The sequence below is a fragment of the Homarus americanus genome, unplaced genomic scaffold (assembly GCF_018991925.1).
Source record: "Homarus americanus isolate GMGI-L3 unplaced genomic scaffold, GMGI_Hamer_2.0 scaffold39675, whole genome shotgun sequence".
NCBI classification, from domain to species: domain Eukaryota; kingdom Metazoa; phylum Arthropoda; class Malacostraca; order Decapoda; family Nephropidae; genus Homarus; species Homarus americanus.
In genome coordinates this window covers 13,646,613-13,663,611 of record NW_024736071.1, presented here as the reverse complement: position 1 = coordinate 13,663,611, position 16,999 = coordinate 13,646,613, and the positions used below count along the sequence as shown (strand labels likewise).

The 16,999-nt window shown below is 38.4% G+C and overlaps 1 protein-coding gene across 2 annotated transcripts in view; it reads right to left on the bottom strand.

Moving 5' to 3' along the window:
• Window positions 1–16,731, bottom strand: part of LOC121871806 (coatomer subunit alpha-like) — a 169,997-nt gene extending 153,266 nt beyond the window's left edge. For both annotated transcript variants that reach the window (XM_042374305.1, XM_042374306.1), the window contains exon 1: window positions 16,624–16,731. In XM_042374305.1, the coding sequence (XP_042230239.1) occupies window positions 16,624–16,703 (80 nt within the window). In that variant the 5' untranslated portion in view covers window positions 16,704–16,731. The remainder of the gene's footprint in view (window positions 1–16,623) is intronic.
• Between the last annotated feature and the right edge of the window lie 268 nt (window positions 16,732–16,999).

Genomic DNA, 16,999 nt, shown 5'->3' with positions numbered 1-16,999 from the left:
GTGATTCTAAGAAATGGTGACCAAAGTGGCACTCCGACATTACAAGTATATTAGTAGTATCCTGTAGTATAACTACTGTACCTGTACAGTAACTATGCACAAACTTGGCAGCCTTGATTTTGAAACAGCATACAATTTTACAGATACCAGTATTAAGTGGGTACAAAGAATGTGATCTTGATTTCATAACAGCATTGTCACGCAAATTTGGCCATTAAACATTTACAGTACAAGCATACGACAGGTTTGTAAATTGACATGAATGAAAAATTACCTTGAAATGTGATCACTGATTATAACCTTGAATGCAGCAATACAGATTTAGTACATGACACACTCTAGTGGTTAGACACAGCAAGTAATTAGACATAATAATCTTTGTGGCAACTGCCCGAGTGCTGCAGTTATCACTCAATAAAATATTTATACATAGATACCACAGTACCAGTATAACAAGAGAGCATCTGAATACAGATTAAAAAAGCATGTGAATCAAGATCAATCCTGGGAAGATGTACTCATTAATATAGTTTGGAAGTTTCCTAAATTCATGTACTGTACTGTATTCTGACTTACTGGATAAATAAATAGATGAATGAGCCAAAATGTAGAGAGGAGGATAGGCCAGGGAAAGCCAAGAATGACATGGAGTGGGGTTGTAAGAAATGACAGAGTTAGGAACTGGACAAAAGCGACTACAAGAGACCATGCAGCATGGTGAGCTGCCATCAGGTAACCATGGCTAACCTATACAAACATGGAAAATGACCATAGAATATTGTTGATTAATGATATAGAAGTGGAGTGCCACCAGCAACCCTGGCTTCAATCCTACATCCATAAATTTCGTATGTACCACATCTGTTATTAGTGATACACATCAACTTTCATCATAATAACTCACTTGGCTGATGTTTACAGCAGCTGTTGAAGTGTGACAAATTAAGGCAGGTTATGGTAACCCTGACTTTGACCCATGAATCCTAATTGCTATGCAATTGGAACCTGGGATAAATACTGAACCAAATGAGCTAAAGAGCCACACAACACCCTAAACTCTGGCAAATTCAGTCTGAATATATAATCATTTTGAAACTAGAGACAGTCATTCCTGCTGCTAAGAACTGTGGCAAGGTCAAAGGGGACTTCATTCATAAGTAACCAGTTTATGCCCATTTCTCTAAAGCACCTAAAAACATGAAGACTACACAATTAAATTAAAAATAAACCCAAATCCATCGCATTAAAAAAAATTATGAGATCCTCGGCAAAAAACATCACCAAGCACTCGTAAGTTCCACAATACAGTATGCACATTAAAATCATCCATCTGTTGCTGGTTCCACTTTAACACTGCATTTTACAACTTATGTGCTTCTCTGATCATACTCTTCCATAAAGTAGAAGCCTCACTTTCCTGCTGAATTTTAAATTACCTCAGTGTGTTTTTATCCATTTGTTTTCACTACAATATTTTCTTATTTTTCTTCAAATAAGAACCTAAGTAAAACCTCTATAAATCGGATTTTAAAAAAACGGAATTCGCTTTTTTCGGACTCGGAGATGCTCTGGTCACCAGATATAGTATTAAAAAAAATAAATAAAACATGAAAAGGGGAAGATTAAATAAAAAATATTTTATGAAATGGACAACACTTACTGAATAGTGTACAGTGGTCTAATCAGATTTGCTATATGCCTTCTGAGAACTAAGAAACTTGAGCATGTAAGCAGGTTGGGTCTGATCAGGTGTTGCCGCATTCGTCAGGTTTATTTATTTATTGATTCAGTATTATATTCTCATATGATTGGCCTCTTATGGTTTATGGTTCATCATGATTAATATAACATCTTCAGTAATAGATAAAAAATACAATACTGTATGTAATTTGTAAGATGACTTGAAAATAGAAGGATAAGCTGTATGAGAAGGTTATTTACTGAAGATGTGTTTGTGCGAGGGCTTTCTGCAGACTAGGTTACAACGGGTCACTACAACACACTGTATAGTATAGTATTTAATATGAAGATACCTTTATAAAAACGTTTTTTACTACCTTTGAGTGTTATATGATGACTCAGTTTGGCTACTTGTACACTTAGACAAATGATTAATGAATAAACCAGGGTATACTGTATGCAGATACATAATACTTTACACTTTACAGTAATATCTCCATTAGTTAGAATCCCTCAAACCTGGAAATCTCTGATAGCCAGAATTAAAATTTGCTCAGAAAATCACTCAGAGCCGTAATTTTCCAAAAATTTCCGGCTTTTGGAACAAATTTTCTGAGGTTGAAGATCAAAAGCATTTTCTGAAATTGTCTTGAATAAAGACGAAAGTTAAAGTATTTGGGAGTACAGTGAGTTCTCCTATAACGCGTGTTTTGATAACGCGAATTTGCTCTAACGCGATTTATGAATTAGGAACGATATTTGTATAACGCGAACGCTTGTTTGCTATAACGCGATTTTTGCTTACTATTTCTCCAATTTTGTGGTATTAACTGTGAATATGGTAAAGAAGAATATCTCCAAGAAGCGTTCTGGTGATAGAATTCCCGGTGATGATCGTAAAAGAAAGGATATAACACTTGAAGAGAAGCTCGATGTTATCAACCTCAAAATCACCCTTCTCCCCCATCAAGTTACATTCATATTTTTTCAAGGTAAAGTATTACATTTACTGTATGATTTCATTATTAGATATGAATGTAACATTTATTTAGACTGTGCTATCCTTTGTGTTAGGCTAACTACTAAATTTTTTCGATTTCGAGTAATCTGCACCTAACCCTATTTTCTCCATAAGCCCTGTTATTTCTATTACGTGATTTTCTATAACACGATATTTTACAAGAACACAATTATCGCGTTATAGCAGAACTACCTGTACCTGACCTGACTCGATGTCAGGTGGAGGTAGGGTGAGGGATTAGTGGTCTCATGTTGCTGACCTTCTGATGTAATGTCAGGTCACCCTTTCTTGGGTGGGTGATACAGTGGGTCTCATGACCTGAAGATGTCTTGAATAAACACGAAACCTAAAGTATTTTTAAGGAGATTGTGATAAGTATAACTGAGCAGTTGTATCCCTTCAACATTTTAAAATATGGAGTGAGAAAGCAGAAAGGTGTGAGTGGTTAGAGAGATGGAGTGGAAAGGAGTGTAACATGTCCCAGTGTTGCCAAGCGATAAGCTCAACAGCTGATCTTTTAATTCGCCTCCAAGCAGTTACACAACAAGACCCTTGCTGGATGCTTGTCGTCTCAATTCCCATGTGTGTGTGTGTGTGAGAAACATACAAAGAAATTTTGTTGAGCTTGCCAAGCACATTGTAGGATTTGAAGAAGTTGATGAGTTTCTGCAGGAGTCAGGTGGTGAGGTGACAGGCCAAGACACTTACACAGCACCCACATTAACAGCACTACTAAACCATTATCTTATAACATTTAACATTATAATTTATATCTTAAATTTAATTGATACATGATGGCCCGACTGGGCTACTTTTGCACTTAGACACCTGATCAATGAATAAACCAGGGCATATGGGGGCGCATTATACACTAGTGATGTCACTAAGCTTTTTAACTGCAACCACAACTTCTGAGCAACTGCATAATTTATCACAACCTGTACTCAAATGTGCAAGTTAATTACTAAAAATTTTATGTCTAGTGCAAACTATGGGATGTTTATACTCAAATTAATTGCTATCTTGCAAGAATTCCAGCAATGCAAGTTATATTCTGCTAAATCAAGTCAGTGATATTTTACAGGTTGACAACCTCTTATCTGAAATTCCAAAAAACCCTGTGCATGACATACTCTATTTTTTATTATTAATTTTTTTTTTTACGGGGATTAGCCCACCTGGGAACAGGTTACTGACCCACATCAGTGCCTTGGGGGCAAAAATGTAATAATAATAATAATGATAATAATAATAATAATAATAATAATAATAATAATAATAATAATAATAATAATAATAATAATAATATTAATAATAATAACAATAATAACAATAATAATAAAAATAATAAATAATTCATAGTAAATAAAATTTATAATAAAAAATACACAAAATAAAATAATAAATTAATAATGATGCCAATAATAATAATAATAATTACGGTAATAATAATAATAAATAATAATAAAGATATAAAAAAATAAAAAATATATAAAAAGTGAGAAACACAACCTACTGTACTGTAGACCATTCTGAAATCCTAAAAATTAAAAAATCCTAAACACATCTGGCCTCAAGGATTTCGGATAAAGAATTGTCAACCTGAGAACGTATAAGTAAAAAACTTTAACTCCCTGCCTTTTATAATCCTTGAGTACCCGTTATTCTCGCCCCACAAGGGGTCACAGCTCAAGGTTGAAGAAGACCTAAGTCCAGAAAACTTTGAGGACAAACTTTTTCGGAGTGAGAGTTGTGAACTCGTGGAACAACCTGCCTGAGTGTGTTGTGACAGCACCGAGTGTGAGCTCTTTCAAGACCAGACTTGGCCAGCACTGGAGCACGTTCAGATACATTCAGGAGGCAGTACACGCCCAGTACTTGCCAACACTGCGTAACAGAGACGTGACCGATCGCCCAAGCGCCTAATGAGCCAATCAGTGGCAAAGAGGATAAAAGTAAGTAAAAGTAACACAGCTCTATTCACACCTGTATCATAAAGAGCATTTGATTTTTTTTAATATACTGTATATACTGTATTAAAGGATTATTTTGATAAAAAATGGTGTCTAACGAAAATAGAACTGATTTTACTGACTCCGGTATTAACATTTCCTAGGATTTTTTCATAAAAGAATAGAATTCCCATCACTATATCATATAGAAATATTTTGATTAAAGATATCTTATTGGAAACGTCTCAAAGAATTTATTAAGGATCATTATGAAATCAAATTCATCTCCGTATCACAATCAACCACGCTTGAGTGAGGAAGAGGGGGTGGGGAACTGACCATGCAACCCTCCAAAAAGGTTTGCTTCCATCTACAACACTCAGCTCTCACACACACGCACACCACTAACACCCACAACATCACCATCCACACCATCACCACCCCCATACATCACACCCTAACATTTTACACACACACACACACACTTTCAACACTACTCACACACCCCAACAAAGGAATTAAGACAGCAAGCACAAGGAGTGAAGGTCTTATTGTATGACACATTTGCGTGTGTGAGACTACATGGTAGCGAGTTAAATATCAGCTGTTGAGGAGCGCTTGGCAACACTCATTTCCACTCCACCTCTCTAATTACCCACATCTTTCGGCTTTCTCGCTCCATATTTTAAAATGTTATGTAACAATGTTGAAGGTATATACAACTTTGCTCATCTATACTTATACTTATCACAAACTCCCTAAAAATACTTTAGGTTTTGTGTTTATTGAAGACATCTTCAGGTCATGAGACCCACTAATCCTCCACAGCTCCATGGGAGTAGAAAATAACAGTCTTTGCTGTAACACACAGCTTCAATCACGCCCATATCCTATGGATTTTAAATTTTTCAATATATTTATTTAATTAAATTTTTAGATAAACTATTTTTGATTATTATACAGTCGTAAAGAAATGAAGTTTCATACTTAATTAGAACTGCATTTATGGATTCCAGTAGTTTAGACTCAAGGTAAATATCCCCAGCACCCAGAAACATTCTGGGAAGTGGGCTAGTGTCTGTCTGTGCAAGAGGTCTAGTTTAGACACTCTAAAACTTTCACAGTAACTGGAAAAGGTTCTGGGGATAAGGAATTTTTCCGGGTTTGAGAAAGTCGTCTGGTGACCCGGAAATCTCTCATCCCCGGAAGTGCTCTGCACCAATAGTTCCGGCTAATGGGGATATCACTGTATTACTTATTAAGTGATGATAAATACACTACAATAAGTATTTATTAAGTAATTATAAATACGCTAACTGTACTGTACTAATTTACCAAGTGTTGAAGACAGACATTGTGGTAAGCCAATCAGCTGTTTGCTCTTTATAAAGAAATGAGTATGAAATGACTCATGATGTTCAATGTGGGATTCTTTTTTCAGGAAACCTGATTATTTTAGGATAATATTTTATCAACCTGGCACCAAATGATCCTAAACTATATGAGAATTGTGGTGGAATTGCACAAAGAAGTGTTAAAGGAGTCTTGTGGGAGAGAGGAGGAGGGAGCCACCCACTCATGCTACCCATCTACACATCTCCACCAAAGTGTGGAATAAGCTGAAAGTTGAACATAACATACAGAACGTGTGATTCTCTCAAAGACATCACCGAGAATCAAAATGTTGGCTGCTAACAAGCAGCAGCAGTTTTTACAATAAGACTAAGTTTTATCATTTATGAGTTGTGCAAAGCATTCGGTAGATGGAATGAAGTTTGCATAAAGTGAAAAATAAGATTTGTTTGGATTCTGAATAAAGGTTTTAAAGTTGCTGTACCTTGTCTTTTTGATAATATATATAGTTTAGTACTGTATAGAAATAAAAATGACCGAGTCACTGAGACCATGAGGTACACCAACAAAAAAAGGTTCAAAACTAATACAAAAGGGGGTTGTCTGGCCATAGCAAACCCCAAATAAAATATTCCTAGATTACGAAACATACCAGACTTTTGTGTGATACTGTAGTCAGAAATAAGCATACAACTGTACAGTAGACCTTTCCCATTCGCGGGTTTACGATTCGCGATTTCGACGATTCGTGGTAAGCAGCTGGTGCCTCGGGTGGCTAGCATGCGGGCCTTCTCCTTCAGCGCAACGAGTCACCCCATGCACCCGCGGCGTCTCATCCCGCTCTGTTTGCTCTCACCCAATATCCGTGACCTAGCATCCTGTGTCATACTCTCAAAACTTTCGTGTTTCTGTGTGAAATGGCCCTGAAAAGACTGCCTAGTGTCAGTGCTAGTGATGCCAGTGGAGTAAAATGTAAAAGGCAAAAGTCAGTGATGACCCTGACAAAGAAAATTTAATTATTAGACAAGTTAAAAGAGGGGATGAGTGCTGCCGCGGCTGGTCAGTTGTTTGGTGTAAACGAATCCACAGTGCGGTAAATAAGAAAGATTGAAAAAGCAATTCGTGATTCAGTTCAAGCGAGTGCTCCTGCAAGTGCTAAAGTGGCGCAGGTTGTTCATAACAAGAACACTGTGAAATCTGAGAAAGCACTGAACATTTGGATTGAGGACCAGCACCGCAAAAATGTTTCGATTGACAGCAACTTGTTTCATGAAAAGGCTTAAAGTCTTTATACTCATTTTTATGAGTCAACAGGTGGTGAAGGGGTTAATGCAGTGACTGAACCAACTTTTAGTGCCAGTAAAGGTTGGTTCGAGAATGTTAAGAGAAGATTCTCGCTCCATAATGTGAAGCTGACTGGAGAGGCTGCATCAGCTGACCACACAGCCGCAGGAGCATTTCCCGCCAAGCTGAAGAAAATAATATTAGAGAAAGGATATAGACCAGAGCAAGTGTTTAATGCTGATGAATCTGGTTTATACTGGAAGAAAATGCCTGGTAGAACATACATAAACAAGCGGGAGAAGCGTGCCTCTGGGTTCAAGGCAGCCAAGGACAGAGTGACGCTCATCTTCTGTGGCAATGCGGCTGGCCACATGATCAAGCCTGGTTTGCTTTACCGCTCAGCAAACCCAAGGGTTTTAAAGGGAAAAAACAAGAACCTTTGCCAGTGCTTTGGCAGTCAAACAAAAAGGCATGAGTAACTGTGCAAGCATTCCTGGACTGGTTCCATAAATGCTTTGTCCCAGATGTGGTAAAATACCTTGCTTCCAAGAAGATGGAATTCAAGGTGTTATTATTGATAAACAATGTACCAGGCCACCCAGAAAGTTTACAGTTTAGCCATCCAGGTGTAGAGGTGGTGTTCCTACCCCCTAACACCACTGCTCTTATCCAACCTCTCGATCAGGGTGTAATACATACCTTCAAGGCATATTATACACGCCGCTCTTTTGGTAGTGTCTGTAGTGCCATGGATGAAGACCCTGACCTTGATGTTAATAAGTGTTGGAAGGAGTACAGCATTGCGAACTGCATTACCAACATCAGTGAATCATTCAATGAACTCAAACCAGAGACAGTGAATGCTTGTTGGTGCACCTTGTGGCCTGAGTGTGTGAATAACTTTCAGGGATTTCCATCCATAGTAGAGGATGTGAATGACATTGTGAGTGTTGCACATCAGTTGGGTGGTGAGGGGGGTTTGTGGATATGGCTGCTGAAGACGTGGAAGAGCTGATTGATGGGCATGAAGAGGAACTTACAGAAGAGGATTTGGAAGAGTTGGTAAAAAGTGCCAAGGAAGATGAAGAGGAAGACATTATGGAATTACAACAAGAAGGTTGGAGCTTGGAAAATTTGGGTGAACTATTTCGTCAGATAAAGATGGTGAATGATTTCATTGTTGACCATGACCCTTCCATGGAATGCAGCCTTAAAATGGTCCAAGGAATCAACCAGGTATTGTTTCCCTATCAGGAAATGTTTAAAGAACTCAAAGCCAAGAGGAAACAACTACCAATCACCATGTTTTTCAAGAAAGAGCCAGCTACTACCGCTCCACCCTCCTCCTCCCAGTCACCTGCCACCTCAACACCCGCCTTTCGGCAATGCGCCACTTCCTGGTCGCACGCCACTCCACCACCTGCCTCTCTACCAACCACCACTGATTCACCTTCTTCCACCAGTGATCTTGATGATCCACCTATGCTTCATGAACCAGATGTCTCTCTATGTACAGTGCACCACTTCATCAAGCTCCAGATTTCCACTTATGAATGTAAGTACAGTATTGTGACTTAAGTTTCTCATACACAGTACTGTACTGTATAAGTATACCTGTATATTAGTGCACTAAGCTATTATATAAGTTGCTATTTGTGGTTTTGCCAATTAGCGCCATTTCTTGGAACCTATCCCTTGCAAATAACAAAGGTCTAATGTATATGTCACTGCTCCAGAGCACATACATAACTCAAGAAAAGGCAGCTGATCATTAAAATGTTCAATTACCACCTGCTTGTAAGAAGATAAAATTGAAATTTTGACATACAGGGTATTTATTAAAATATTTAGTTGAATACCAGGGATTTATTTCCTACAAGTCAGTAAGGTTAAATATCTAAATGTATTCTCATTCTTGCCTGGCATTTGTGGCCCTCTGATGCCACACAAGATGCAACCAGCTGTCGAGTATCTCAAAAAATTATCTGTTCACACACTGTGTGAAACATTATGAGACCATGGATGATAGATATTGGGACATGCATTTACTTTGGTATATAGTTTAACTTAAGTTATACAATGTGTATTTATTTTGGTGCAATTAATATGATGTTCGGTTACCAAATGTAGTAGGATCAGTAGGCCACAGAGCCACACATACCAACCCTCCCAGTACATCACAAGTTTCATGTAACATTTCAGAAGTCATCAGACCCATCCTGACAGATACTTTTTAGAGATACAACAGTAAAAGTACCCTGTATGTTCCCCCATGAAATTGCAGTGATGAATCCAATTAAATTAAAAAACTTATAATGTATCCAGGTTTCACAGAACTATATTTAGTTCTAAGATAGATATAGAAAAAATCATATTTTTCAGGAAATTGTCACACCAGTTTGCACTTAGTTTGGCATGTACAGTATAGAAATACCCATTATAGATATGCACGATAAATGGAAATTTTGTAACCCCTATAGTACATGGGTTCTACCAATTGGTATACAATTTATTCATTTAACGAGTGTATTTTGTAACACACTGATGTTCGTTGGTTAAGTCGGGAGCTTTACTGAAATGCTTTTATAGACTGCAAAGTAAAATACAGATGTTTATGGTACAAAAAGGAAAGGATGCACTTGAACTGCAAGATAATGAATGGGTTCGAGATACAGTTTTCATGGTGGATATTACAAACCACTTAAATTACCTGAACACAAAAATGCAAAGACGCAACAAATTGGTGACAGAATTTTATAAACACATTCGTGGAGTCGAGGTGAAACTTCAACTTTGGGTAAAGCAACGTGCAGAGAGTATTCTGGCACACTTTACGGCCGTAAAAACCCCACAAGACACATCTCAGTTTCATTGTGATGCTCAGACAGATAAGCACTGCAGCAACAAGATTTCCAAGTTAAGAAGTGAATTCCAAGAGAAATTTGTTGATAATAAACACTGTACAGTACCTTGAGAAAGATTTTATAATTTTTCAGAACCCATTCACTGTTAGTGTTAATGAGGTATCAGAACACTTTCAGCCAGAAATAATTGTGAAGCAATGTAACTATCTTGAAGGTAAGTTTTCTAATGTTAATTCAATGATATCTCCATCAGCCAGAACAACAAGTACAGAGCACTTCCGGGAGAGATTTCCGAGTAATGAGACAACTCTCTTCATGCTGGGAAAAAAAAATCCCTTATCCCCAGAGTTTCCCAAGTACCAGGAAAATATTCTCGGAAGTTACAGAAATTGCAAATTAAGTCATCCCTCAAAACCAGAAAAAATTCCCCATCCCTGGATCGGGTACAATTTTCCAGAAAATGCTCTTAAAACTTGTGGAGTGTTTGGTCTCAAAATGGCCGCAAATTGACAAATCCACAAATATCATTTGCTGACCGTGTGGAGGGGGGGGGGAATACATTTTTACTCGTATGCAAAAAAATTTATATTCCCTTTATGTGTTTGCCCTTAGGACAATTATTTCTTTTACCTGTACAGTGATCCCTCAGTTAACGAACGCCTCGGTTAACAAAATTTCGGTTCACGAATTACCTTCCATAAGAATCCCCAATTCGGTTAACGAAAAAAATTCGGTTAACGAAATTTTTACGAAATCGTGTCAACACGTTTTTGCTTGCTCACCAGCTAGAATATTAGTCCGCCAATACAGTAATCGGTTCTAGGGCTTAAATTCGTTCCCATTTGAGAAAATATCAAGAAGGTTGAACTATTCAATAATTTTCCAAGTTTTATATTAAATTTTTTAGTCATTTTAACACTTTAACACTTATTTAACATAATTGGAGTACAGGAAACTAGTTTATGGTGCACCCAACAACCACTTGACTCACCCACAAAGGTGTCAGTTTGTATCTCTGGTCAGTGGAGGTAACATCTTGCTTGTGGTTCTCTTGAACATAAACTTATCCGCCATAAGCCAAAATTTCAAGGGAGCAAGGCGGACAGAGCTCGTGATCCACCCACGCTTGTAAACAAAGGGACACACGTCACGCGTTCAGTCATAAATTAGTGATGCCCATGATAACACCACTTGTGCTCTCTTGCACCGTCGATTGTGTTTTATTACCATTTAGACATACTGAACATTATTTTGAAACTTATTTGACATTGCCAGTAATGTGATTATGTTGCAGGCTGACATAACATACATATTTTTGCATTATTATTGAAAAATTAGACAATAACCATGGCCCCTAAGAAAGTGTTTGGTGTTCATTAGGGTGGTGAGAAGGTTCCGAAAACCTTATCAGTGAACAAAAAGTTAAAGGCGATTGAAAAGCTAGAAAAAGGGTGCTGCTCCCTCGCAAATAATTATGTGCTGAATACGGAATTTTAAAGCACTCAGACTCTGAGTGCCTGCAAGCCTTTTGCAGTCAGAGGCATGTCCAGCTGGATCTGCCTTCAATTTCTGGGGGTAAATGTACTGTACTGTACTGTACTGTACTGTACTGTACTTTGTGTACATTACTTTTTTAATAATTTCTTATTAAAAAGCAAGCATTTCTTTCATAAAAAATTGGATACATTGGTGTTGTACTCATTTTTTGTTTAATATATATACCGTATTTATATATATATATATATATATATATATATACACAGTTGTACCCCACTTAACGCGGTCAATTGAACCCAGAGGGTCCCGCGTTAAGTGAAATCCGCGTTAAGTGAACAACAGAACATATGGGATTAATTCCAATAGAAACCGGCCCGACCCCCAAACTCCACTTTTTGAAGGCACATACCTATGTTGTAGTAAAAATAACATCTTAATTTTATGATGGTACATGCACACAATTAATACTTAAGAGAAATAGAGAAATACAGTCGCCAAGTTAATGTCCATTCAAATAATGGACTCAACTCCCTCCCCCTCTCTCACACTACACTGCCTGGCTCTTCCCTCTCAGAGAAATTTTTGGGGGAAAACCACTAAATTTTAATAAATAATACCTCAAACTAAAGTTAGGATAATACAATTGACATTGCTGGATTCCTTGTAAGACCAGGAATATTTTGAATATAAATGTCATATATTTTGCACAAAAGATAACATAGTTACCTAGAGAAAAATTTTATCTAAAAATTGTATGTTTAATGCAAAATATATGATGTTTATATTCAAAATGATCACCAAATTATAAGAATTCCAGCAATGTAAATTATATTCTGACCGGGTAATTTGTATGAATTTTATGAGCTAAAACAAATATCTTCAGTTAATAAAAAAAAAAAATAATCTTCACGACACTATCTGTCAATCAAAGTACCCCACCTTGCCTCCCCCCCTCTTCCAACCGCGCGGTCAGTCCCAACCCTCCCCCCCACCCCCCACCAATCCTCCCTTCAAGAGTTTTTAACATTTAGTATTAAATAATACCTCAGATTAAAGTTAGGATAATATAATTGACATTGCTGGATTCCTTGTAAGACCAGGAATATTTTGAATATAAATGTCATATATTTTGCACAAAAGATAACATAGTTACCTAGAGAAAAATTTTTATCTAAAAATTGTATGTTTAATGCAAAATATATGATGTTTATATTCAAAATGATCACCAAATTATAAGAATTCCAGCAATGTAAATTATATTCTGACCGGGTAATTTGTATGAATTTTATGAGCTAAAACAAATATCTTCAGTTAATAAAAAAAAAAATAATTCTTCACAGGGTAACAGATGGTCGGTCGGTCCCTCCCTCCCCCCCACCCCCCACCAACCGTCCCAAGGAGATGTGTGGGATAACCACTAAATTTTAATAAATAATACCTCAAACTAAAGTTAGGATAATATAATTGACATTGCTGGATTCCTTGTAAGACCAGGAATATTTTGAATATAAATGTCATATATTTTGCACAAAGAGAACATAGTTACCTTGAGAAAAAATTTTATCTAAAAATTGTATGTTTAATGCAAAATATATGATGTTTATATTCAAAATGATCACCAAATTATAAGAATTCCAGCAATGTAAATTATATTCTGGCGGGGTAATTTGTATGAATTTTATGAGCTAAAACAGGCAGTCAGGCAGGGTGGCGGGTGGGGCAAATCTAAAAATAGCGTCTCGGACACTCACCGCGTATATGTGGAAAAAATCCGTGTTAAGTGAAAGTTCAGCTCTGGCGAGGCACCGTATATGATAAAACGTTAGTGAAACCATTAAGTAGATAATACAATAGTGTGTGTGTATATATATATATATATATATATATATATATATATATATATATATATATATATATATATATATATATATATATATATATATATATATATATATATATATATATATATATATATATATATATATATATATATATATATATATATTTCATGTAAATCCACAATGAAAACGTGGATAAGATATATCTTGATAAAATCACACGGGAAAATGGAAACAACGGAGTACCTTAGCTTTCGTCTTTATTCAAGACATCTTCAGAGGCAACTGAAGATGTCTTGAATAAAGACGAAAGCTAAGGTACTCCGTTGTTTCCATTTTCCCGTGTGATTTTATCAATATATATATATATATATATATATATATATATATATATATATATATATATATATATATATATATATATATATACACACAGACACACACACACACAGTCAACCCTCGCTTTACGCGGTCCCACATTCCGCGTTTATGTGGTACCCTGCTGAAACCGGAATGCTCACATTCCGCGGAGAGCGGCTGGCGAGCTGCGCCATTTTTGGATCCAAACCTCCCGTCATCTCTCCCGCCATGTTGTGTAAGCGGCGCGAGTAGGTTGCGCAGTGTGTGTCTTTGTTGCGTTATCAGTGACGTCACATGACGTATCGGACTGTAATTGGGCCATGCATCCTTACCTCCCTCCGCTGCTAGCTGTGATTGGTTTAAAGTAATATGACGTGTCCACCCGCGGGAGGGAGGGAGGAAAGACGACGCCTGACCTAGCCGCGGCAGTTTCATCCCTCCAGGCCACACCGTGTAAGCGTGCATCCATTGTTCTGTAAAATGGCTTCCGCCGGACCACCGCCCCCAGAGAGAAACCTTTCCTTACCTGGACCCAGCCGCCCTAAGCCAAAGAAGACACGACGTTCCTTAAGCTACGAAATTAAGTATAAGATCATACAAGAGTTGGAGAAAGAAACAAGACAGGTTGATCTCGCGCGCCAGCATGGTGTTAACGAGTCTACGATCAGGACAATTAAGAAGGATGCAGCCAAGATAAAGGAGCACATGAACATCACAAAGTCTACAGGTGCTCCTAAGATCAAGTATTTCCACAACCAGGTGCTTCTCAAGACGGAAAAATTATTTGTGAGCTACTTGGTGCGTCAGGCGCGACGGAACATGGCGGTGGACACGCGCTCAGTTAAGGAGTACGCACGTGAACTGTATGCTGCAGTGTCACGAAAGATGGGAATTACAGAGCCCAAACCCTTTAATGCTTCCTCTGGGTGGTTACAGAGGTTTAAGAAGAGGAACAAGATCACCAATATCATTATTGGTGGTGAAGAAGCTAGTGCTGACCGTGTTGCGGCTAGGGAATTTCCTCCGTTTTTACGTGAGATTATGGAGGAAGGACAGTACACCGACGACCAGGTGTTTAACATGGACGAATCTGGTCTTTAAAGGAAAAAGCTACCTTCCAAGACCTTCGTTGTGAAGAATGCCAGCAATATTCGGGGCCGGAAGTTGCAGAAGGAGTGCATCACCGTCCTGTTTACCACCAATGCCTCCGGTACCTGTAAGCTCAAGTTATCGGTGATCCACACAGCACGCAAGCTGCACGCCTACAAGAGCATGGACATGACCAAGCTAAATGTCCACTGGCTGACCGCACGTAAGGCATGGATGTTCTCTACACTGTCCCTCTCCTGGTTTGATGACTGTTTCGTTCCCGATGTGAAGAAATTCTGTGAGCAACAGAATGTGCCATTCAAGATTTTGTTGCTGCTGGACAACGCACCAGGACACTCGCCTCTACTGTTAGATCGTCACCCCAACGTAAAAGTGGTCTTCCTTCCTCCCAACACTACGTCTATATTACAGCCCATGGACCAAGAGTTAATCTGTAATGTAAGAGCTGCATTCTCTACTAAAAAATTCAAGCTCCTGAACGACAACACCAACACCAGGGAAGAGTTGCGTAACCTGAGTGACACCAACACCGATAGCAAGAGCGAAGACGACGAGGATCAACAGTTGGCAGAGCAAGAAGTACTTTTAAAACAATTCTGGAGAATATTCAACGTCAAGAAAGCTGTGGATTTCTTGGTGGAGGCATGGGATCAGCTGTCTGTAGCAACTGTTCGTCATGCATGGAGACATGTGTTGCAAGGCATTCCGGCCGCTAGGCAGAGTCAATCTGTGACTGGTGAGGTTCAGACTGTTGCAGTAGCAGTGGACCTTGCCAGAGAAGCTGCACAGAGTGTTACAGCTGCAGGCTTCTCCGAGACCACCAACGACGACATCCTGGAGGTAATAAGGGATCCTGATGTGACTACCGACGAGATGGTAGATGATGATGACGTCAGTGAAGAGGCAGGTGGTGCGTCATCCCAAGAAGAACGCCGCTTATCCCATAGTAATGTTAGGGGTGCCATCGAGTGTAGCTAGAACGCCAAGCTGCTCCTTTCCGACGACCCTGACGCAAACAGGTATGAAATCTTCACTACCCAGCTGTTGCAGACTATGGAGCCCTACATCAAGGTTTATCACGACAACATAAACACCAGCCATCAGCAAAGCATAACAGAGTTCTTCGCCTGCAACCCACCACAGCCAGCCCAAGCCAGTGATAGTGACAGAGGTAGAGACAGTGATGATGACTTTGAGGGATTTGTCAGGGAGGCCCTGACAAGTGTGGATGACAGTGATGGTGACTCACCCGAGGGCCAGTAGCCTGCCCTCTGCCTCGGAACCAGCCTCCATTCCCGTACGCCGACCCATCTCTTCTGCTAACGTAAGTGTTAACCCCAACCTTGTTTTTTTCTAACCTAACCTTCAGTTTATTGACTGTTCCCTTCTATATTATGTGTGGGTGAATACCATCATAAAGTTAAGATGTTATTTTTAGTAAAACGTACGTATTGTGTCGGGAAAAAGTGGAGTTTGGGGGTCGGCCTGGTCTCTATTTCAATTAATCCCATATGTTATGTTGTTCACTTTACGCGTTTCTCACTGTAATTTGTACTGCCTCCAATAAAGTCAGGAGAATTAAACTTACCTTTACAGGAAGCTAAAGTAATATTGTACTCTTCTGAACATAAAACCAAAGAAGAAAACTTTGTATAGTGTCTTACCTGGCCAGAACCCAGGGCCGTTTGGAGTGAAAGGACAAGCCCTTCACCCTTGCACTCTTCGTCTCAAATTTTGTCAGCATTTTCTGTTCATCAGCAAATCACACTTCTGAAAAAAAAAAACCAATTAATAAATTAGAATTGTACTAGTAAAAATACACAGCTTCCACTCATATGCAAAATTAACCCTCTAGCGCACCACAACGCAAATTGTGTCATATTACTGGGTAGCACTAACTGCATAAGTGACACAAATCGCATTGCAAAACTTTTAAAAGTTCACCAAAAATGTTTTCAAAATATTTGCGTAAACTTTTCATGCGTCATTGACGACTGCATGATCTTACCAGGCAAGCTTCCAGAAAGTACCACCACATGG